Source organism: Hemiscyllium ocellatum, chromosome 15, assembly GCF_020745735.1.
Source record: "Hemiscyllium ocellatum isolate sHemOce1 chromosome 15, sHemOce1.pat.X.cur, whole genome shotgun sequence".
Classification (NCBI taxonomy): Eukaryota; Metazoa; Chordata; class Chondrichthyes; order Orectolobiformes; family Hemiscylliidae; genus Hemiscyllium; species Hemiscyllium ocellatum.
In genome coordinates this window covers 9,119,848-9,144,419 of record NC_083415.1, presented here as the reverse complement: position 1 = coordinate 9,144,419, position 24,572 = coordinate 9,119,848, and the positions used below count along the sequence as shown (strand labels likewise).

General features: G+C 41.8%; 1 protein-coding gene across 2 annotated transcripts in view; it reads left to right on the top strand.

The window, feature by feature from the left end:
• The window catches only part of nelfcd (negative elongation factor complex member C/D), a 46,659-nt gene extending 22,652 nt beyond the window's left edge, over nt 1–24,007 (top strand). Inside the window, exons 8-15 of one of the 2 annotated variants that reach the window (XM_060836261.1) lie at nt 2,404–2,569; nt 5,587–5,721; nt 10,962–11,101; nt 11,838–11,952; nt 16,394–16,489; nt 17,864–18,004; nt 19,273–19,402; nt 23,639–24,007. In XM_060836261.1, coding sequence (XP_060692244.1) covers nt 2,404–2,569; nt 5,587–5,721; nt 10,962–11,101; nt 11,838–11,952; nt 16,394–16,489; nt 17,864–18,004; nt 19,273–19,402; nt 23,639–23,673 — 958 coding nt within the window. In that variant the 3' untranslated portion in view covers nt 23,674–24,007. The remainder of the gene's footprint in view (nt 1–2,403; nt 2,570–5,586; nt 5,722–10,961; nt 11,102–11,837; nt 11,953–16,393; nt 16,490–17,863; nt 18,005–19,272; nt 19,403–23,638) is intronic. The other variant, XM_060836262.1, reaches the window with a different exon arrangement.
• Nucleotides 24,008–24,572: the final 565 nt, after the last annotated feature.

Here is a 24,572-nt window from a genome sequence, read left to right as displayed (position 1 = left end):
AACAGTTCAGAGTCAACCATGTTGCTAGGTACGTGGGGTGACAGGTGAGCTCTGGTAAAGATGACAGATTGTGTTCGCTAAAGGATCTTAGAAAACCGAGATGTGTTGTTACAATAATCGACAATCGTTCCAGATTTATTCATTGCAGTTAAATCCTACAGGCTACTGTAATAGGATTTGAAACCTTTCCAGAGCATTAGCCCAGGTCTGTCCACCATCCTTCCCACCTATCCGCTCCACTCTCCCCACCAACCTATCACAATTAACCCCCACCTGCATCCACCTATCACCTTCCCACCTACCTTCCAGCCAGCTCTAACCCCCCCACCTCCATCTCCCTTCCCCTCCATATTCCTGATGAAGAGTTATACCCAAAACGTCGACTCTCATCGGATGATGCCTGATCTGCTGTGCTCTTCCAGCGCCATCTTTTTTGAATCTGACTCTCCAGCATCTGCAGTCCTCACTTTCTCCTAGTCTCTGAATTACATGTCCAGTGACATTGCCACTAAACCATTATTTCTTCCTGGTGTGGTATTTTACCATTTAGAAAGTGCAGTGTGTCCTTAGGTCTAAAGTGGATACCTTACATTTCCTACACTGAAATTCACTTACTTTATTTATTAATACCTCCCTATTTTACAATTCCAGCTATCAAAGCGTGAGCAGGAAATTTTGATCTGTGATTTTCTATCCTGTCAATTGGGTCATAAATTATGTGGATATAGTTGAGTCCTCAACACAGATCCTTGTGGAATCATGCTAGTCACTTGCTTCCAATTAGGATACCAGGCAAGAATGCTTTCTCTCTGTTTCCTTCCACTCAGTCGTTTTTCCAACCATGTCAATAACTTGTCTTTACAACCAAGAGTTACAGCTTTAGCTAGCAGTCTTTTATGAGGCATATTATCAAATGCCCCCTCATAAGACCATATGAATAATATCCAGAGACATTCACCTAGCAACTATTTTAGTTACCTCTTCAAAAAGTTCAGTCAGTTTTATCAAGTATAACCTACTGTTTAGATTTCCTTTGGGCTCAGAATTTTTAAGGTGTTCAGTCACTAAGGTTATTTATAAAACAAACAATTTCCTGATGATAGCAGTGCTAGTAACTGACTTATAATTCCCTGCTTTCCATCTCTTGACTTTCAGCCATTCGAGATTGATAAATAATGATAAAGCACGGGGATCATAACAGTCAAACCTTTTCCCCATGTTCCACTGCTATAGTGCACTCTAAGGTGAGACCATCTGTATCGATGGCCTAGGGCCACCCAGTCCCTGGCGGTGACCCCTGAACTGCTTGGTGCCAGTCAGTGTTACATGGATTGGTGCTTGTTACCTTCTGCTCGCATAGTAGGCTTCCACTAGAATTGCAGATGAACTGATGGAGGTATTTCTGTGAATCACTTAAATTGAGAAGCAATCAAATGGGAATGAGTAGTATATTGAAACCTGCACTCATTCTTTTGCTTTTCCTCTCTCTTGGGTTCCTTTTCTCTGGGTTACTGAGTTCAAACAGACAGCTTTGGAAATGTGAGAACTCCTTCCTTGATTCTCTCAACCCCAAAAACCTTATTCTTACTACACTTCTCAGAGGTGCCGATTGTTGCTGGGAGACAGCTTCATAAACATTGGCCTCCCTTCTGAACCTCAGAACATGTTAGTCTCTGGTCAACAGAATGCTTGGTTATGAGGAATCTGTCATCAGTCAATATGTATGGAAATACATTTTTCAGCAGGGATTATTGGAAAAAGATAAATGAGAGAAAGAGAGACTTACATTCATATACCACTTTGTATGGCTGCAGTACAACCAAACAAGTAGTTCAAATAATTTTTGCTGTTGTAATGTAAGAAATATGGTAAGCTGTGACTAACAGAGATGTGATAATCTCTCTTTCTTTTGTTGATTGAAGGATAAATATTAACCAGAAAGAATTCATCTGCTGTACTTAAAAATACACATAATCAGATGACACTATCTGCCTGCGAGGGTAAATGAGATCTTGTTTTCGCGTTCAGTTGCATTGGCATTTCCAACAGTTCAGAACACACTCAGTACAGCACTGGAATGGCAGCCTTGATTTCCTTCTGAAGGAGGACTTCAGTCAGAACCATCTGAGTGGTGTGAGTTTGCTACCAACTGAATTGAGGCTGATGCTGAGAAATGCAAATACAGGCTGATATTTACCTCAGTAACCCTGAGACATGAGGAGTACTGTCCCCCTGCAAACAGGATCAACAGACCCAGCGTAGTAATGGGGCCCTCTACCCACTTCTGCACCACATCCTTTTCCTAGTTATATGGTAACTTCAAACACACATTCTCAGCTCTTTGCACAGTCTTCCTTTTGTGATTTTGGAAAAAATAATTATCTTTGTACTTCCTTCTCTTAGAGGTCATGATGCCAGCCAGATCACCTTGGCATTGGGCACTGCTGCATCCTACCCCCGAGCCTGCCAGGCACTGGGTGCCATGTTATCCAAGGGAGCTCTGAATCCTGCTGACATCACTGTGTTATACAAAATGTTCACGAGTATGGATCCACCTCCTGTGGAATTGGTAAGAATAGTACTCAAAGCTATTCTCCCTAAACATTGCACACCTTTAATTTCCCAAGTAACTCCTCGTGTCTTGTCTTGAACCAAGGTATGGTCCCAGGAGCTTGCATTCCAGCCAGGCCTGTATAGTGAGCTGTTCAATTGTGTGAAGCATCATAGCTATTCTTAGTACTGTCCGTACACGTGCAGTTTCTGGCAGGAGTCACTGAATTCCACGCAAGTCAAGAAACCTGTTTGGTTTGTTTTATTTTACAGAGTCTATATTGCTAACATCAAAATAGCTAGCCCAAGTGGCCCCCACCTGCACAGTACAGATGCCACTGCAGCCATAGCAGAACCTTCTTTGTCAGGATGACTTGCATGTGCACAGATGTCATCAGCGAAGGAAATTTTTCTCCCACTTCATTATACTGTCCATCCTAAAAACAGTCAAAAGTCAGCAATGGAATTGGGTGTGGGTTTGAACAGCTCACCATTTATATATCAATTTGGGGCAACTCAGATACAGGGTACACGGTAGCAGTGGCCTAGTGGTATTTTTGCTGGACTATTAATCCAGCAAAATGTTGGGAGACCTGGCTTCAAATCCTGCTGTGGCAGAAGGTGAAAATTGAATTCAATAACAATCTGGAGGAAAGAGTCCAATGATGACCATGAAGCCATTGCTGATTTTCACGGAAAATCCAGATGATTCATTAATGTCCTTTCAGGGAAGGAAACCTGTCACCCTCACCTGGGCTTTGACTCCAGACCTACAACATTGTGGTTGACTTAACAGCCCTCTGGGATGGGTAGTAAATGCTGGCCTAGCCAGTGTTGTCCTCATCCCATAAATGAAAAAAAAGGTAATTGAGATAAAGTAAAGATCTGCGGGTGCTGGAAATCTGAAACAGAAACAGATGTTCCTAGAGGAACTGAGCAAATCTAGCACCATCTATGGAGAGAAAGCAGAGTTAATATGAGTTGAGTGACCCTTCTTCAGAACTGATAATAGCTAGGAAAAGATGTTTATGTATGCTGAGGGCAGGAGATGATCGGGGTAGAGGAGTGAGTGGATAGACTTTGAGATGAAGCTACAGAAAGAGAGACTGGTGGTTAGACAGAAGGATGGATTATCCTATGCCCAGGAAAGGGAAAAAAAGGCTTATAGTGGGGATGATGAGTAGGTGAAAATGGGTTGGATGTGCTGAAAATAGCCCATGACATGACAGGGCCTGGGGTGTGGGAATGGGCAAAGGACATAGGAGAAGGTGTTCAGGATCTAAAGTCATTTAATTCAATATTGAGTCCTGAGGCAGCAGGGTCCCCAAGTGAAAAATGAGATGCTGTCCTTCCAGCTTGCACTGAATCTCACTGGAGCACTGCAGCAAGAATGAGACAGAAATATTGGCTAGGGAAGACAGTGGCATGTTGATGTGATAGGCAACTTGAAGCTTGGTCATTTTTGCAGACAGAATGTTGGCAAAGCAGTTGCCCAGTTTGCGTGGATATTTGAGATATCACTTTCAGTTGGGTCACATTGACCTGATCTGGTTAAAATCTCACAGGAACGGGAGAGTCAGGTGCCTAAAATTATGAAGTGAGATTCAGTCCATCGTTCAGACATTGATGCATTACAGACTCTAAATTTGTAAAGAGGGATTAAAAATTAAAATAAGATGGGTGGCATGGTGGCTCAGTGGTTAGCACTGCTGCCTCACAGCACCAGAGGCCCTGGTTCGATTCCAGCCTCAGGTGACTATCCGTGTGGAGTTTGCACTTTCTCCCCATGTCTGCATGGGTTTCCTCAAGGTGCTCTGGTTTCCTCCCACAGTCCATAGATATGCAGGTTGGGTGAATTGGCCATGCTAAATTTCCCATAGTGTTCAGGGATGTGTAGATGAGGTGCATTAGTCATGGGAAAATGTAAAACGTAATAGGGTAGGGGAATGGGTCGAGGTGGGATACTCTTTGGAGGGTTGAGATGGACCTGTTGGGCCAAATGGCCTGTTTCCACACTGTGGGGATTCTATGATGATAGAAGTAAATAAATAAAAAGATGAGATTTTCCAGAGTTCTGATGAAGGGTTTTCTGTGGTCCAGCTTTGTAGTATTGTCTTTGTATTATTAAAGTGAAATTGTGGTATTCATTTGATTGGAAATATTCACAGAAGGATTACATTACCACAGAATATTGAAATGTATTTGTTTGCATTATATTATAAGAAAAACAGACTAGTCTACATCAAAAGCTGTTTGTTTCTTTGTTTTCTTGATTTTTACAAGCTGTTTTTACATTCTTGGCGACTCTTATTAGGAACACTTTGCTTTGCCATGCTGAAGTGATGTTCTAATTGATTTCAGTGAGGAAATTCTCAGCGGTTTGTCTCTACCCTACAGTGTGAATATGTGGACAGTGCATCTCTGTTCCAGGCAGCTGCTGTTCCATAACTTTGCAGTGACGTGGCACTAAAAACCCAAGTTTCGGCACAGTTTGTATGCCACTTAGTGATAAGTTTGACAATAAATTAAGCCTTTGAACTCTTTAATAAATGAGATACTGGTATGTGGGCTCCTTTACGAGCATAAAGCAGCAAATCTGACTAAATGCTACGCTGGATACCATCAGGGGTGTTGCCCTTAAAGTGAAAAATGAGATGCTGTTCTTCCAGCTTCCACTGAATCTCACTGGAGCACTGCAGCAAGAATGAGACAGAAATTTTGGCTAGGGAAGACAGTGGCGTGTTGATGTGGTAGCCTTGAAGCTTGGTCATTTTTGCAGACAGAATGTTGGCAAAGCAGTTGCCCAGTTTGCGTGGATATTTGAGATATCACTTTCAGTTGGGTCACCCTTAAATAAATAGAAATTTATTTACATTTTGTATGTGCGACTATCTCTGAGTTTGAAAATAGATGTCACAAACTGTGACCAGTGTACCTATTCTCAACTCCCTTTGATGATTAATTACCTCCCTAAAAGTGTGTTCTCTTACCCAGGCATTGCGAAATCTAATTTGATCCTTATGTGTCTCCTTCCAGATCAGAGTCCCTGCATTCCTCGATCTTTTCATGCAATCCCTCTTCAAACCAGGCTCTAAAATCAACCCTGAGCATAAACACAAATACATCTACATCCTGGCCTATGCAGCCAGTGTGGTGGAGTCATGGAAAAAGGTCAGTTGTAAATTTCAAATACTCTGATATCAGTTGGAATGATGTCTTCAGGTGTCAGTACATTATGTAATAATATGCATTATGTCAACAGATGGAATTAAAAATCACACAACACCAGGTTATAGTCCATGTTGTGTGATTTTTAACTTTGTACACCCCAGCCCAATACCGGCATCTCCAAATCAACAGACAGAATGTTTGTGTAATAGTGCATAAACTATTCTTTGAACATATCTAATTCATGAACAAATTAAAAGGAAAACCTAGTGATTGGTTATTGAATCCTACAAACTGTCTTCCATTGCAACCTTTTTCATCTCTTCCTATTTTGTCTTTGTTATGTTACTATTCCTTTAAATTTTACTTGCGTTTTCCATCTGTACTTATTTCCAAGTGCTTTCAACTGAGATGAGGCCATGGCCCATTCCTGGTCTTTCATTGAACCTCATTCCTTTCTCCGATTTTAAAATTGGAAACTCCTGATCTCCCAACAATTGACATTACCAATTATCAATTTATTTCATCTCTTGTAGTCCAACAGAACTGGGCAAAAGAGGAAAAATGAATGAATAAAGGTCTTTGTCTACGGGATGTAGCCAGCCACTACTAAGATGGAGCTGAAAAATGTGTTGCTGGAAATGCGCAGCAGGTCAGGCAGCATCCAAGGAGCAGGAGAATCAGAAGAAGGGCTTATGCTCGAAACGTTGATTCTCCTGCTCCTTGGATGCTGCCTGATCTGCTGCGCTTTTCCAGCAACACATTTTTCAACTCTGATCTTCAGCATCTGCAATCCTCACTTTCTCCTACTACAAAGATGGATAATGCCTTGGCAGTAAATTGGAAGCAGCAAGGAAAGGACATTGTTAGGAAGTTTGTTGTAGGCAGCCTGCATATTTTATGTATACACATAAATGTAGTGTGTCTGGCAGCCTCTCACAATTCAGACATCATATTTAATGCTGAAGCAAAACAGTCTCTAAAAATCAAGTTCACTTGTTGACCTAGAGTAAAACATTTTTCAAACAAGTTCCAAGTGACTGAGCAATTTAAAAACAACAGTGAAGAATAAACTAGCAGCTAACCGTCATCAGGGTGTTCCACACTACTCAAATCCTTGGGAAATCTGCTAGTTTATTTATTTGCTTGTTTTAACCTAATATGATCTGAAATGATTTTGCAGAAAGACTGAGAAATCAAGATATAAGAGTAGATTCACTGGCAGAAAAAGCAATTTTGAATTTTTTTATATTTGTTAGCAACAAATACTTGGGAGTGCACTTCAATTGATATTAAAGCTACATTTCTGTAGGGAGACCAGCTTAAGAGGAAAGTATGTCTTTACCCTCCAAAAGAGGCAGAAAATGCATTGAAGACGCTGTGGGAGTTAAATACACGTGTATATGGCCTAAATAATGTGTCTACAGCTTGGTATTTCCCAGTAAGGTCTGATTCAATAGAATTGGGTTGTCTTCAGTTAAAAGCAGACCCTGCCATGTTTTATTGTCATCATAAGGGGGAGCTTTCAGTTCTTTTTGTAGTGCATGCAAATGATTTTGTTTGTAGATGGGAACAGTGAATTTGAAAACTTTCTCAGAAATGAGCTTAAAGTTGAATTCAAAATTGGAAATCAGGCTTTTGGGGCTTTTATATGTATTGAGTTGGAAATCAGGCAGAATGGATCAAACCTTATGTGGAATATGTTAGTCCCAGTGCTATTCATCAAAGTGGGACTCCAAAACAGAAAAGAAGGAGTTCTGAAGTTTGAGTTTTCTTTTAAATCACTCATGGAACATGTGTGTTGCTGGCTGGACCAGTATTTATCACCCATCCCTAATTGCCTTAGAGAAAGTGGCGATGAGCTCCCTTCTTGTACTGCTGTAGTCCAGGCCAATTGGACAGCAGAATTGACTGGCCTTGCCATCTCATAAGGCCAGATTCCAGTTTTGAAGTATTAGAATAGAGTACAACTATGAAAAATCTCAAGTTGGAAAGTTTATTTGGGTGTACAAAGCATTAAAAAAAAACACAGCATTGTGTTTGGAAGCTTTCATCATTGGGAGATACTGGGAACGTGAAACTTCTTGCTTTCCTTATGCAAATCACTGAGATGGGTTCTTGAATGCAAGGAGGATTTATATCTTTCTTGTGGGAGAAATTATTGGAAGAGATTCCAAGCAGGGAATTAGCAGCAATATCCATTGAGTGCTTCATTGATAATAAGTCATGATGGGATAATGTGCTCTCATCATGATGTGTGAATGCAAAAAGACAGAGAATTGGTACTGCAATGTGAAAATAGATGGGGGAGAATGGAGAGATATCCAAATAGGTGGATAGCAGCAGTTAGCTTTTTTTTTAGATTACTTACAGTGTGGAAACAGGCCCTTCGGCCCAACAAGTCCACACCGACCCGCCAAAGCGCAACCCACCCATACCCTTACATTTACCCCTTACCTAACACTACGGGCAATTTAGCATGGCCAGTTCACCTGACCCGCACATCTTTGGACTGTGGGAGGAAACCGGAGCACCCGGAGGAAACCCACGCAGACACAGGGAGAACGTGCAAACTCCACACAGTCGCCTGAGTCGGGAATTGAACCTGGGTCTCAGGCGCTGTGAGGCAGCAGTGCTAACCACTGTGCCACCGTGCCGCCCACTTCTCTATGAAATTGCTATTGATCTGTTTCATAGAAAAAGCATGAAGTTCTAAGAAAATATAAGATATACCCGCGATAGGATTCTTGGAACTTAAATGTGCAAAGGACAAATGGGAATGTAATCTGTTGTCATGTCTTTTTTTTTAATCATCCAATGTGTTCTGAACCAATACTGAGACCTAATGGATAATAGTTGAGTTTGAATCGGTTATCAGATAAGGGGAGATAGTAATCACTGGGCTATAAATGTAGCTCTCACATAAAAGTGTGGACTTGAATTCTGTTTTAGCACAGTTGTCTTTTGGAATATAACATTTTTAAAAGAACAAATAAATTCTACTGATCAAATTGTGACCATGTTTTGGAAGTATTCATCCTGAAGTCAAAAGGTCATAGGGTCAAGCCCCACTCCTGTACTTGAGAATGTAGCCTTGACTGGCATTCTGATATACTGCATCATCAGAGATGCTGTGTTTCACTTCAGACAGTTAAACTGCTTCAGTGATCATAGTAACATGTTTGGATGTAAAGGAGATTTTTGGACTCTCCCTATTGGAGATGGTAATTGCTTAGCATTTGTGTGACATAATTGTTAGTCACCACTTAACACACCAAGCCTGAAAGTTGACCAGGTCTGGTTGAATGTAGGCATGGATTGCTTCAGGATCTGAGGAGTAGAATGGAAATTTTCAAATCACCAGCAAATGGCTCCACTTATGATAGAGAAAAAGTCATTGATGTTTGCAACAGAACAGAGTTGGATCTAGGATGCTGCCCAGAAGAACTCTTGCTCGTGCTGAGATGATTGACCTCCAATAACGACAGCCATCTTCTTTTCGGTTGTGTATGGTTACAGCTAGTGTGGCCTTTTCCTGATTCCCAGTGACTTTAGTTTTACTAGAGCACCTTGGTGTCACACGTGATCAAGTACGGTGTGGATGTTGTGGGCAGCCACTCCCATATAGAGTCAGAGTCCTACAACATGGAGACAGGCCCTTTTGGCTCAAACAATTCTATGCTGACCAAAACATATCTGCAAAATTCAACTCTGTTGTCTATTTTTGGACTACTGAGTGGTCCTGTTGGAATGGAAACTGAGCATTGGTGAGCAGGTTGTTGGGGTGATTACACTACTAGGGTGTTTAATGTAGGGCTAGGGAGGGTAATACTATTACTGCAACAGACACTTCTAGTTCCAGCCCTGAAACGGTTAATAACAGCTATGCGGGCTGAAGCTGGCAACTGCATGACTACCTGTCTGGAGCTCGTAATTGATATACATTTTGTTAATTAAATCATGGAGCCTGTAACTGCCAGCCAGTGTCAATTGTTCCATCGAAACTCATGATTGATAAAGGAACCTGTAACTGTCAGACAGTGTGAATTGCTCTATCGGAACTCATAGTTGATAAAGGAACCGGTAACTGTCAGACAGTGTGAATTGCTCTATCGGAACTCATAGCTGATAAAAGTACCTGTTAATTTGCTTACTGAAACTATTGATTAAATCTCGGAAAACGACTAGCCTGTCAGACACATAGTAATGAGAGTTGATTCTCTAAACAATGAACTATTGATTATGGGATCGGAACCGCTGGCCCCAGGACGTCTGTGCCATTGTCAAGCACGGCGGGAGCTGGACAGGCACCTCGATGCGGCCAATGGGAAGACAGATCCCATCGCACGCAGATGAACGGGCCAATGAGGAAGGCGGACAAGGAAAATCTAACCGGGGACTCAAGGCAGCGCGAAGTATAACTGTGCCAAGTCCGAACGAGGGGGCAGAACGCCTTCTCCAACGAATGCATGCTTGATAATTCGTTGTATCGTTTCCCAGTCAGGATTCTGTGAATAAATGGCGGTCTGCGCCAAACTAAAGTTGCCAGTGTGGGTCTCTCCTTCCAAAAGAACACGCAAAGACGGGATCCCGCGGGTCCGTCTTAACAAGGTTATCAGTGTCTAAGTGCTAATTAGGAGTTGATTGGTGGAATGGTAATTAGAAAGTCTGAAAACAATTTGGTACCAATGCATTAATTTTATGATGATGTTCTCTTGTGGTTGTATCCCTAACCCTAGACTGAGAGACCCAGTTCCAAGTTCCACCTGCTCCCAAGGTGTGCAGTAACATCTCTGAATGGTTGATTAGAAAAATAGGTTACATTTTTAAAAAATTAAAAGTTTAATTTTATGATGAGGGCCTTCTTGTAGTTCATTGGGGGTGTGCCTACCTCTGGAATGAGAGGCCTGGGGTGAAGTCCCACATGCTCCAGAGGTGTGTAATAACATGTCTGAACAGGTTGATTAGAAACATCTTATGATTAGGACCCTTTTCAGATGCAGCGGTAGTGTCCCTATCCCTAGACTGAAAGACCTGTGTCCAAATCCCACCTGCTTCAGTGGTGTATGATAACATCTCTGAATAGGTTGATTAGAAAATAGGAAAGAAAACTGCAACATTTACAGAGAGAACAAGACAAATTTGGGAAAGGCCAAGGAATGTTTGAGTCCAGAATGTACTAGCTGTAATATGTCTCAGTACTTTGTATCTCTATAACTCAGATGTGCTATTGATATCGACAGAACAAAAGATTTAATATCAACAAAGATGAGCTGAAATCAACATCAAAGGCCATCGAAACCGTTCACAATTTGTGCTGCAATGAAAACAAAGGGGCTTCAGAGTTAGTTGCAGAGCTGGGGACCCTCTATCAATGTATTCGGTGAGTTCCACGGGATATGTTGGAGCTTTGAGGCTCCTCTATCATTGTATGCAGTGATTGTCATAGGGTATGGGACCATCTGTACAGTGCTGAACCTCTATCTACTGCCATTCTTTCATTGCCATTCTCCCATCCCCTGCATTATCTCTATGAGAACTTTCATTACTCCTCCTCTTCTCTATGGCCTACTTTACTACAAATACTCATGCTCTATTTTTATAAAGCACTAAATTTCTATCCACAGCCCCATCTTATCAGCTATGTGAAACTGTCAGCCCACAAAGCTCTGTATACCTTTAAACCTCAATGCTTCTTTGCATAAAGCTGAAAGATTTGTGTTTATGTTGAGAGACGTCTAGTGATTGATCTGTAATGGAGTGCCCTGACATGGGAGTATTTGATTAGAAAGTGTAGAGCTTTACTCTTCATTTAAACCTGCGCTGTACACAGCCTATAGCAGAGTATAATAACATCCATCACTTCTGTCGGTGTGCTGGGCAGTGATCCTGCATGTCAGAGGTATTGGCGGTTTGATGGGCTTTGTCTTTTTTTTGTCAGATACCAGAATTAGCCAGATATATTAAGAAATGCCAAGATATTCTGGGACTAAAATTTAGTACGTCAATGGGAACTGTTGGAATAGTGATGATTAAATTCTTTACCAGTCTATGTGCAAGCAATACTTGCCTTTGTATTTTTGCATCATGATACCTGATTATTTTGTTCTGATTATTAGGTTCCCAGTGGTAGCAATGGGAGTGCTGAAATGGGTTGACTGGACAGTATCAGAGCCCAGCTATTTTCAGTTGCAGACTGACCATACACCTGTTCACCTCGCACTACTGGATGAGGTAACTGAAATAAATACAATCTCCATCCCGTATCATTAATTTAACTTAAGATTTTTTTTGTCGTGTTGGAAGATAGGAGCTCTTTTCCCATGAAGAAGGACATAACAATTAAATGTGTGTTTTTAAATTCTTTTGAGAAATAGAACATAGAACAGTATAGCACAGAACAGGCCCATCAGCCCACGATGTTGTGCCAAGGGAATGCCTAATTGCCTCGAGGAAGAAGGAGGTACACTTCCTTCTTGAATAGTTGTAGTTCTTGGGGAGTTGGGGCATCCACAATGCTGTTCGGGTCAGAGATCTAGGGTTTCGATGCAGTGACACAATGGCAGTGAAGTCTGAAGTCAGGATGGTATGTTGTTTTGAGGGAAACTTGCAGGTGCTGGTGTTCCCTTGTAAATGTTGGCCTTATCACTTTCTAGGTGATAGCGATCTTGGGTTTGGAAGGTGCTTTTGAAAGAGTCTTAGGGGTATCCACAGACTGCTGCTACTTGATGTCATGGATGGAGAGAGTGAATGTTTGTGAATGTGCTCCCAGTCAGGCAGACTGCTTTGCCCTGGATGGTGTTAGGCTTCTTAAGTTGTACCTTTCTAGGAGAATATTGCATTACACTCCTGACTTGTGCCTTGTAGGTGTGGACAGGCTTTTGGGTGTTAAGACATGAGATACTTACTGCAGGATACCTAGCCTCTGACCTGCTCGTTGTAGCCACAGTATTTATATGGTTACTCCAGTTCAGTTTCTAGTTAATGGAAACTTCCAGCATGTTGATAGTGGGGAGATCCAGCAATGGTAATGTCACTAAATGTCAAGGGACGATGGTTGCTTTCGGAAGATTGTTGGAAATGGTCATTGCCTTGCACTTGTGTGCCATGAATGTTACTTCCTACCCATTAGCTTGAATTTGTCTAGGTCTTGTTGCATAAAGACATAGACTGCTTCAGTATTTTGAGTTTTGAGTGGTATTGAACATTGTGTAATCATCAGTGAACAACTTACCTGTGACATTAAACTGGAGAGAAGATCACTGATGAAACAGCGGAAGATTGTTGGACCTCAGACCCTACCCTGAGGAAAGAGGGGCTCTTGTAATGGACTGGTCGTGTTCTTACCTCTGAGCAAGGAGTCTTGAGTTTAAGGCTCACCTACTCCATAGGTGTGTAATAACCTCTCTGAACATTTGATTAAAATATCTACACTGTGGAACTCCTACATGGATGTCATTGAGCTGAGTTGACTGACCTCCAACAACCACAGCCATCTTCCTCGGTGCTAGGTATGACTCCAGACAGCAGGGATTTATTTTTCAAATTCCTATTGAGTTCAGTTTTACTAAGGCTTCTTAATGCCACATTCAATTAAATGCTGCCTTGATGTCAGAACAGTTACCCTAATTTGCCATCAAGTTCACTGTGTTGACCAAGTTTGAGGCAAGGCTGTAATGATGTCAGGAGCTGTGTGGCCCTGACTGAACCCAAACTGGGTGACAGTAAAGAGATTATTGTTAAGGAAGTGCTGTTTTTGATGTTCGAGTAGATTGGGGCTATAACTGGCAGGGTTTGATTCTGTGGACAGGTCATATCTGGGCAATTTCCCACATTGCTGGGTAGATGTACCTGTAGTGAGACAATTTCGCTAGCGGTGTGGCTAGATCTAGAGCACAGGCCTTTATTACTTTTGTAAAAATGTCTCCAAGGCCCATAGTGTTTATCTAAGAGCCTTCAGCTGTGACTTGATTTCACATGAAATGCATTGAATTGATTGAAAGCTGGCATCCTTGATGCTAGGGACATTAACAAGAAACTCAGATGGATCATCCACTTCTGGCTGGCGATTGTTAAGAATACTTCAGCCTTTTATGCATTGGCGGGCTGAGTTCCCCATCATTGAGGATGGGGTTATTCCTGACGCTGCTTCATCCAGTCAGTTGTTTAATTGTTCACCACCATTCACAAATGAAAGTAGCAGGACTGCAGAGCTTAGATATGATCCATTGGCTGTGGAATTGCTTAGCCCTGTCTATCACTTGCTTCTCATTCCTGTTCTGAACCACGTTAGCACATCTCGGATGGGGATAGTCATTGCTTTGTTGTTATCAGTCCTGCTAATCTAGTTCAGGCGGAAAAAAACACAAGTTACCTGAGTTTCTGCTTCTGATAGCATTTTGCTTCACAATGTATAGGTATGGTTGACTGGTGAGTTTAACAGCAGAACCATAGAAACTCAGAGCAGGAGTAGGCTATTTAGTCCTTTGAACCTCCTCTGCCACTTAAGATGATTGTGGCTGATCACTGTTTCCATCCTTTTATTCCTGCTTTTTCTCCAATATCTCTTGATGCCTTTAAAATCTAAAAAAAAATCATCAGTCTCTTTCTTGAATATGTTCAAGGCTTTCAACTGTGACCCTGAAAATCGCTGTATGATCATCTCAAAAGCACCTGGAACAAGTTCCAGACATTTTTGTCATGTTTTTGATAAAGGGAAAATGCTGTAGATGCTGGAAATCTGAGACAATCACACAGAATAGTGAATAAGCTGAGCAGGTCTGGCAGTATTTGTAAAGTGAGAAACAGAGTTAATGTTTTGAGTCTGTTATGATTTTTTCAGAAGTGGTGTTTCTGATACCTCTTCTAAAGGTACCTTTCATTAATACATATTCCATTATTACTAGTTCACTTTTAGACATTAATTTGACTTAACCTTACCTATCTATAACTGTTAGTCTTGGTTCAGTGGTAGCTTGCTGACCCTTGAATCAAAACATTGTGTTTTCATTGACAGTGTAGCACTCACCCAGTGAACATCCTTACCGAGACACATTAAACTGAGACCTCACATGACGAGGATGTTGCAAAAGATTCAATGCCTTATTTTTTATTATTATGTACCTCTGAGTACCCTGACTGCCATTTATTTGCCAAGCCTCCTGTTGAAAACAGATATTTCTCACTGTTGAGAACTGACTGAATGGGTGGCTATTAAGTTGGCACTTTCACTAATAAGAGGCCAGGAGATGTGGAAACTGAATAGCAGTGGGTGGTGCTTGTATTCTTTTTGTACCTAATCTGGAGCTGCTTCATATTGACAGAGGGAGCTGGGTTGAAAAGAGTTTCATTCTTGAGCGATATGTTTCATATAAACAGTGAGACGCAATTGGAAACCAGCAGCTGTAAATGCCCCATAGAGTTTCCGAGAATTGTAGAATTATACAGTACAGAGGATACTCTTTTGCCCATCGAGTCTGTATCACCAAAAGTACACGACTACCTACACTAGTCCCACTTCCCACACTAGGCCTGGAGCCTTGGATGTTATGACATTCCAAGTGTTCATCCAAGTACTTTTTAAATGTTGAGGTTACCCACCTCAACTACTCTACCAGGCAGTGCATTCCTGGGTGAAAAAAACTTCGCCTCAAATTCCCTCTAAAATTCCTGTCTTTGACTTTAAAAGTGTGCCCCCTTTCCTGACCTTTTTAACTCAGGGGAACAGCTGTTTTCTGTTCACTCTGACGATGCCCCTCATAATCCTGTACATCTCTTTAACTCCCATATCCCCAACCTTCTCTGCTCCAAAAAGAAACAACCCAAGCTCATCCAGCCTCTCTGTACAACTGAAAAGCTCCACTCCAAGCAACATCCTGTGTAAGTGCATAGCTATAGGTAAAGTTGTTGGCACATGGATTCATGGTGGGTTATAGAATCCAGATTTGGTAGAACTGGGCCTTTTCTGGGTGTAAGTGAGGACAAGAGATGCTGGAGATCAGAATTGAAAAGTATGGTGCTGGAAAAGCACAGCCGAGGAGCAGCAGAGTTGACGTTTCAGGCATAAACTGCCTTAGTCCTGATGAAGGACTCTGGCTCGAAACGTCAACTCTTCTGCTCCTCGGATGCTGCCTGACCGGCTGTGCTTTTCCAGCACCACACTTTTCGATCCTTTTCTGGGTGTGTTTGGATGGGAAGTGATGTAAATAAGGTGTTTCCTGTAAGCTGCATCTGCACTATGCAGGAAGTACCACATCGATCACTCAAGTGATCACTCTCACCCTTTTAGATGTCACCTAAACTTCAGGCGCAACTGGCTCCAGGGTTGCTGATAAGAGCCAAGACATCAAAGGAACATTCCAACCCATTGCCCTTGTGCATTGCATTACTGTGATGTAAAGATAAGTTGCTGTGCATACAAATAACCAAATAAGAAAGAAATATTTTGGAACTGTCAGTTCTAAATAGTGATAATTTTTGTTGGTTAACTCTAGAATTGCTGAGCCCATTTGTAACCTTGCTGTTGCTGTCCTGGTAGAAATCAGCTTAGATGAGATTAAGCAATATTGTGCCTCTTCTCCATCTGGGGACCTGAGCTGCAGTATTGGTTATTGTTTTTCGAAGAATTTAGGACCTGATTATCATTGTCATCCTATGCTTTTGTGTCTTTCTTCAGATCAGTACCTGCCACCAACTCCTCCATCCCCAAGTGCTGCAGCTCCTTGTGAAACTGTTTGAGACTGAACATTCCCAGCTTGATGTCATGGAACAGGTAATCCTTCTGTTGTTTTGGATTGGCAGAGGACTGACGGAGACAATGGAAAAACAATACAAAACACATGCCAATCTAATGTCCGTTTGCTTGTTGGTTTTCCGAATAGTTGGACTGGGGGCCTCAGGATAAAGGTCACATTCTGGTGCAGACTGGAAAGCATAGTGTGAACACTGGCAGAATTTTAGCTGAGTTTTGTGCTTTCAGCAAAGTTTAAGGCTCCTTTCTGCATCTATTAATTAGTTTTGGACAATGGTCACAAACTGCAAAACCATTGGAAGAATTTATCTTGTTGTTCAGCACAGTTTACAGTAATGTGGAGATTCATTATGAGATAATGATGTAGATGTGTAAGAATCAAACTCTTGTACAGTATGGATAATCTCTAGTTGAGTTTTCAAAGCATTGTGACAGGTGCACTTCGTGTGTACTTATGATATATGGAATGTGTAACATGTACCTTAATAACATAGGGAAACTTTCCTATCTGTGAAAAAGTTCTCATTCATCCGCTGAGAGCAAACGACATTTTTGTCTTGTACATCTTTGAGTCAGATACAATTAGAATAAAGATCCACACAGTTTCACATGTTGTCTGCTAATCTGTGCACTGAGACCCAAAGGGTAGGTTTTCTGCCAGTTCTCAATAAAGTTTGCCTCGTATCTGCATGCAGATGTTAGCCGGGTACTGATAAGAGAAGATAAGAGAAAGGTTCATCTTTGCCTTTTCTGTTTCAAGACTTATTTCCATTTCTCCACCCCATGAGAAGCCAGCGGGAAGGTGGTTTGGAAGGTTCCTTTGATGAGCTACTCTTAATAGCAATCCTGGAGCCAGCTGTACTAGAGTTGATAGCCCTCACGCCTCTGAATTACAAGGTTCTTGGTTCAACTCCCACTGTAGGTTTTGTGTCCGTAATAACCAAGGTTGACAGTGCAGGAGGAGCACTGCACCAGTGGTTGTGCACGGTGTCCCTGCATCATTGTAGGGTGGAAACTCCATGATATAACCTTTACTTTAGTGCAGTACTGAAGGAGATTTTCAACTTGGATGTATTGTCTTTTTAATGAGTTGTTAAATAGAGATCCCCATTTCCCTATAAAGGTGTATAAAACATCCCACACTGCCTTTCTGACGAAGAACAGAGAAGTTATCCCTGGTGGCTTGGCCAAACAACATCACAAAAAACAGAATATTTAGTCATTGTCACATTTTTAATATTTTCATAATAAAAACATTGGTGGAATATTAATGTGATGTCAACACAGCCAAAGCAGAAGCCTTGCAGCTTTCCCCTGACTTTGACCTGAATATCTGATAGTGAGAGTTGCGTATAGGTAACTGAATATTGAATGCTTTTTCTCTGTCACTAATAGCTGGAGTTGAAGAAGACCCTGCTGGACAGGATGGTCCACTTGTTGAGTCGCGGTTATGTCCTACCTGTAGTCAGCTACATCCGCAAATGTTTAGAGAAACTGGACACAGATATCTCACTCATCAGATATTTTGTCACAGAGGTTAGTAGCATGCACACTGATTTCCGGCAGCTGGATGCTCAGTGAATGATTGTGTGAGGCAGAGACCATAGGTTCTGGGTTTACAGAGTGTGTTGTGCTTCTTTCATTAGGCTTGCCTTTGCTGTGCCAATGGTGCAGAGTCATGCTGTTCTGTGGGCGCCACTCCACTCATAGCATTCTTGTATCAAAAAGCGAGTTTTGGCACAGGCTGAGTTCCCTTAAGAGTCCCACAGCCAAACCAGACCCTGCTGTACCATGCAGCAGGCAGCAGTGAGCCTTGCCTAATTGGCATCTCTGCAGAGCAGAAGCTTGGACCTTCAGCCCCTTGAGATGGGACTGCGGGAGGTTGTGCTCTACTTGAGAGTACGTTTTCTCAGGAGCAGGTAGCACAAAATATGGGAAACTGCAAAGGTGATAGCAACATATATTAATGGTGTAGGCAGACTGGTGAGCTGGGTAGTTTATGGCAGATGATGCAGAGAAGCATGGAGTGATATTTTCCATGACAGATGAATGATTTGGAGCAGTATGAGCTTACTGCAGTTTTAAATGGGATGCAGAAAGGGCAGTGCTTGGGGTTATACATATACCAATCTTTGAAGGTGGCAGGCCAAGTTGAGAAAACTATTTTTATAACCACTTGAAAACCTTGGCTTTATTCATAGAGGTGTAGAGTGCTGAAACGTACTAAACCTACTGGGGTTTTGTGTTCAATTCTGAGGTTCAAGGGTGTTAATGTTTTGGAAAGGGCACAGAGGTGATTTCCTATAATAGAGATATTAAACACAATGTTGCATAAAAGAAAGCAATTCAGCTTACTGTGTCTGTCCTAGAGCTAAGAGTTCTGCCACATAGAAAGTCTGGAGAAACAGGGTCATTCCCCTTAGAACTGAGAACGTTAAAAAGAGATTTGACAGAAATATTCAAGATGATGAATGGTTTTGATAGACAAAGTAGGAGAAACAATTTCCCTTGGCAAGAGGGTCAGTAACCAGAGGACATGGATCTAGGGTGTTTGACAAATTAACTGGAAACAACATGAAGAAAGTTTTCTTTGCACATCAAGTTGTTATGTATTTGAGTGTACTACTCAAGAGAATTTCAAAAGTATTTTTCAAAAGGACATTGGTGTTTACTTAAAGGGGCATATTTGCAAACTATGAAGAAACAGCAAGGGAGTGGGACTGTTTAGGTAGCTAGCACATGCACTATGCTGAATGACCACCTTCTGTCTTATATCATTCTTGAATTGTGTTGTGTGCTTGCAGGTACTGGATGTCATTGCTCCTCCATACACGTCAGACTTTGTCCACCTTTTTCTCCCAATCTTGGAGAATGATAGCATTGTTGGCACAATAAAAACAGAAGGGGAGTGTGATGCTGTGGCAGAGTTTATCGGTAAGTAGGGAAAAGATTTAACAGATGTGGAGAGAGAAACCACAAGTACTGGAAATTTGAAGGAATGGAAACGGAAGGTTTTGGAATGTAGGGCCATCCCTCAGCTGACATTCCAGTACAGTACTGAGGGCATGCTGCACTATCTTTCAGATATGATATTCAACTGCGCTGGTTTCTGTTTGGAAGAAGAGCAGTTAAGTTCTCCCTGTCTCCTGACCAATGTTTCATTATTTATTCCTGAGCTAGCATTAGTTCATCATTATCACATTGCTGCCTGTGGGACGTTATGATGTGCAAATGTTTATTATACTTTCACAGGAGAGTGTATTGCTGGCTAGGATTAACTGTTGCATTACACTAGTAACTGTCCCTAACCAGCATCTTAAGGTTATGAAAGGTGTTCCTTCACATTACGGAGCATGACAGCTCTATTCTGTTGTCCTTCCATAACACACTGATAAGTATCCATGAATAGACTGTTCACAGAAGCAGATCTGACTGGAAGCTGAGTGTACACTGTATTGTTGAGTCGAGGCAAATTGGTCTTCTCCTCTTGCGTTGACAACGTTTTTTGTTGAGTTGTATTTTGATTTTGTTTACTCAATGGGGATTAGTTGAAGTGTGAGTTTCTGCCATGCCTGAATACATTTGTCTTGTTTCTCCTGAAATTGTCTGGTCGACCGTTCCTCTCACACTGGCAAGTGGCCTTGCTCCATAGATACGTCTATCCATTGAGTGTTGTCAAGCCAGTAGCCTGGCTTGTATAATATTTACAATATTGTACAAAATGTGCACTTTTCAGCAATGGCGCTGGGATAGCACGCACCCACTGAAGCCGTCCAAGTTACAGTGGTCTCAGTTAAACACAAAATCCCTTCCCAGGAGGATGAAAGAGCAGACACAATGGGCTGAATAGTCTCCTGTGCTGCATTATTGCCTGATCTGCCACAGACGAGGAAAAACTGTGGCCTGCTAGCCACCTCACGTTTGTAGGAGCTTCTATTCTAGTCTGCAGCTGCAACAAGATATCCAGAGGAAGGACTTCGAGGTAAATTGGAGTTGGATGGTAATTGGAGGCATGCCTTCTTGGAGAATACGTGTAACATGAAAAGTGATGTGAGCACAAGGTATGTGCATAGGAGATTACCCATTAGACTATTGCAGTTTTGATTTGAGTTTTGGTTTTACAAGTGAACACACAGTAATTTCAAAACTTCCTCTCACTTCAGTTTTAATTCACTTCATGTAAAAACAAGTCAACCCTTTGTTATCCCATTTATCTTGTTCCCTCACTTTGATGCTGATTGTTGCTGGGGTCTGGTGCCATGGACGCTGACAGTCCAAAATTTCAGGCTAAAATTTTCGGATCCGTCTTGACAAAGTATTGCACTGAAGGGTGTCTTTCCCCACTGGAGTATTTTTGCATCAGAAATCTATGAAAAGTATTGCTTTTATGGATATGTCCTGTCAATTTTTTCACATTGTAAATTCTTTAGACATATAAAAATGATTCACTATATCAGGCACTTTTCCTTTGGGAATGATTATCCAGGAATCGTGCATCCCCTGGCTGGAAGCAATATCACAGCACAACAAGCCTTTTGTGGCAGATTAGTTGGCGGCTTTGGCAAGATAGCGGGAACGGGCTGTGCATGGTATGGTGGCAGCCTCTCAACAGTCTGAGGTGGCGGACGCAGTTCCTCCTGGGTGCCTCTTGTTGATTTGGAGGTGGCAGCAGCTCGGCATCAGCAGCAAAAAGGGGCTATGTATGGAGTGGCGGCAGCCTCCTGGCAATTGGAGGTTGCAGCAGCAGCAAAGATGTCGTTCCTCCCAATGTTTAGGACTGGTAGCAGCAGCAGTAGTGGCAAAGCTTCTCAAGCAATGTGAGGTGGAGGTAACAAGATGTGGCTCCTCCTGGTGATCGGTGTGAGACCTGCAGGCCAAGTGAGAGTTCAGGCCAGGGCTAGGCCCAAATGCCTGCGTCGGTGGTTCCAGACATCTTTATGGAGATAAGACTTAGACTTTAAGATCTGGATATTTTTCTTGCCTTTTAGCTTTCTTTTATTCCTGCTTTTTTTAAAAATTCTTGTTTTGTAACCAAAATGGCACCGAAGAATGGCGACTTTGTACACTTTTTACCGTACTCATGTATTCCTAGATTTGAGTACACTTGACGATAAGATTAATTCTATTTCTATAATAATAATATAATTTATTATAGTGTCAGAAGTGGGGGTATAAAAGCACTGAAGTTGTTCTCCTTACAACAGAGAAAGTTAAGCGTGGACTTACTAGAGATGTTCAAAACTGTGAAAAGTATAGATTAGGTAGATAAGAAAAATTGTTTGTGAGGCAGAAGTGTCAGTAATAAGACAACTCAGGTTGAAAGTAATTGGTGAAAGAAGCAGAGTATAGACCCAGTAAAACCTAGATCAACATTTCTATTAGTTGAACAAATATTGAAATATTAAAACAGTTAGTTGCAAAATATATTTGCCTGAAGGTCTCTGAGCAGACGTTTTGAGATGTGCATCTGATTGCTCAGTTGGTTATGTGCTTCTGCATCTTCACTTTGAAAAAATTCTCCTGTTCTTGCCACAGATGTGCAGTATGGTGCAACGTGGCATGGTGTCTCAGTGGTTAGCACTGCTACCTCAAAGGTGCCAGGGATCCTGTTTGATTCCAGCCTCTGGTGACTGTGCAAACTCAACACAGATGTTCTCCCCGTGTCTGCATCTGTTTCCTCCCGGTGCTCCGGTTATCTCCCACTGTCCAAAGATGTGTAGGTTAGGTGGTTTGACCATGCTAAATTAACCCATGGTGTCCAGGGGTAGGTGGCTTAGCCATAGAAAATGGAGGCTTACAGGGGTAGGGTAGAGGGGGTTGAGTCAGGGTGGGATGCTCTTTGAAGGGTTGGTGTGGACTCGATGGGGCGAATGGCCTGCTTCAACACTATAGGGACTGTGATGAAATGTAGTTATGGTTGAGAGTTTGGAAGAAGAATGATGAATTTACTAGTTTGGTTTTAGGATAAGTTATGTATTTTTGGAATACTGAAAGGTTCTTAGACAGTGGGAACAGATTTCAAACTTGATAACACCTCTTTTACAATATGTTGCAAGGTTATTACATCCCAGCTCTTGAAATGAGAGCAGGAAGGTGAAGGTGACTCTCTTCATGATACCTTTTGATTTTTGCTCTTTGCTTAATAGTTCCAGCACTAATGGTAGATCACAATAAAAGCGACATTTATGTTGGCAAGACAAGCAAAATGTTGTCTCTGATGGGAAACTAAAATAAAATCAAAAATGCTGGAAATAAATAAATCGGGTAGTATCCGTAGAGAGAGAAAAATGTGACACCATATTTCAAGGTCGTCATGAAGCAGAGCGACCAACTGCATGATGCACATTTTATTGAGAGAATGTGTAAAAGAGGATTTGGTCTGGTTTTGTTATTGTGTGTGAAGCATTGTTAATAACAGTGTAATTATCATAATAAAGGTTTTTAGATTAGATTACTTACAGTGTGGAAACAGGCCCTTCGGCCCAACAAGTCCACACCGACCCGCCAAAGTGCAACCCAACCATACCCCTACATTTGCCCCTTACCTAACACTACGGGCAATTTAGCATGGCCAATTCACCTGACCCACACATCTTTGGACTGTGGGAGGAAACCGGAGCACCCAGAGGAAACCCACGCAGACACGGGGAGAACGTGCAAACTCCACACAGTCAGTCGCCTGAGTCGGGAATTGAACCCGGGTCTCAGGCGCTGTGAGGCAGCAGTGCTAACCACTGTGCCACCATGCCACCGTGCCGCCCACTTTTATTTTTATTTGTAGCAAATCTTATCTTGCAATTGCCTCTTTCTTGAATATTGGATAGCCACCACCAGTACAATTTCCAGGTGGCCTTTTGACTGAAAAGCTTGTCTTGCCCAGAACACCCTTAAGATGCACATGTTCAATTCAGCGCACTATGGAGTATTGGGGTTTGGCTTTCTTCTGATATATTCCATCTTCTCCAACCAATCTAAAGGGGCATTATGAATGAGGTCAAGGCAGAGCTCATATTTCTTAATGGCTGGGTCAAAACAGGATTGACTTTGAATTTGGGCACAGATCCCCAGATTGTATCTCCCTGGTTGTAGGAATTGGAGCGGGACGTGATGGATTTATAATGTTAACTACCTGTAAACACTGAATTAAAGTTCTGTGTAATGTACTTCCAGCACACTGCAAATCCAATTTCATCATGATGAACTAGCACTGTGAAAGAGGCACTGGAATGGTGATGAGAGCAACAAGCAACTTGATCCTGACCAACAGCAAGATGAGAGAGCCGCTCTGAGCTGAAAGACTGATTGGAAATGGTGAAATATCCACAGAATGCCTGTGGCATTCGCCCACACTATAAAACTGATGGCAGGAATTATTGACAGAGCAATTACCAATCTGCAAGAGAAATAATGGGTTTATATATTTTTACATAATAGAAGAAATGTAGAAACAGATTTTGTGTTTTTTTAATAGGTCTCAAAATTATACAGTATTTGGAAGTGATGTTGTCAAAATAAATATTTGGACCTGCCTTGTTTTCATGAATGACTTGACTTAAAGTTTTCTTTATTGTGGTTTTTTCATGTCTTCTCTTGTGTACAGTTTGGGCTGCTAAAACAGGCTGTTCTTCTCTGTGTCCCTCGCAAAGGTTGATAGAAAACTGGTTATGTGACTTTGCTGTAATTGTTCTCCAGTCTAAGAATAAAATACATTAGAGCCAAATAGCAGCATCCATAATAGCAGGAATTCTGACACCAGACACAAAGACATCTCTGCGGCACCGCGATGCCTCAGTGGGTGCTCCAGTTTCCTCCCACACTTTAGAAGATGTGCAGGTTCGGTGGATTGGCGAATAGACCATGATGTCCAGGGATAGGCAGACTAAATATATGGTAAACACTAAATTAAAGTTCTGCCATGGGAAAAAAACGGTTGCAGGGATAAGGTGGGGGCTGGGGTGGGTCTTGGTGGGATGCTGTACAGAGGGTCCGTGTGGATACAAAGAGTCGAAAGGCCAGCTTCCACATGTAGAGATTCTATGATCTATGATTCTGTGATCTTTAATATCTCATTTGCAAGCTCTAACCATTTCTGTCTATTTAGATA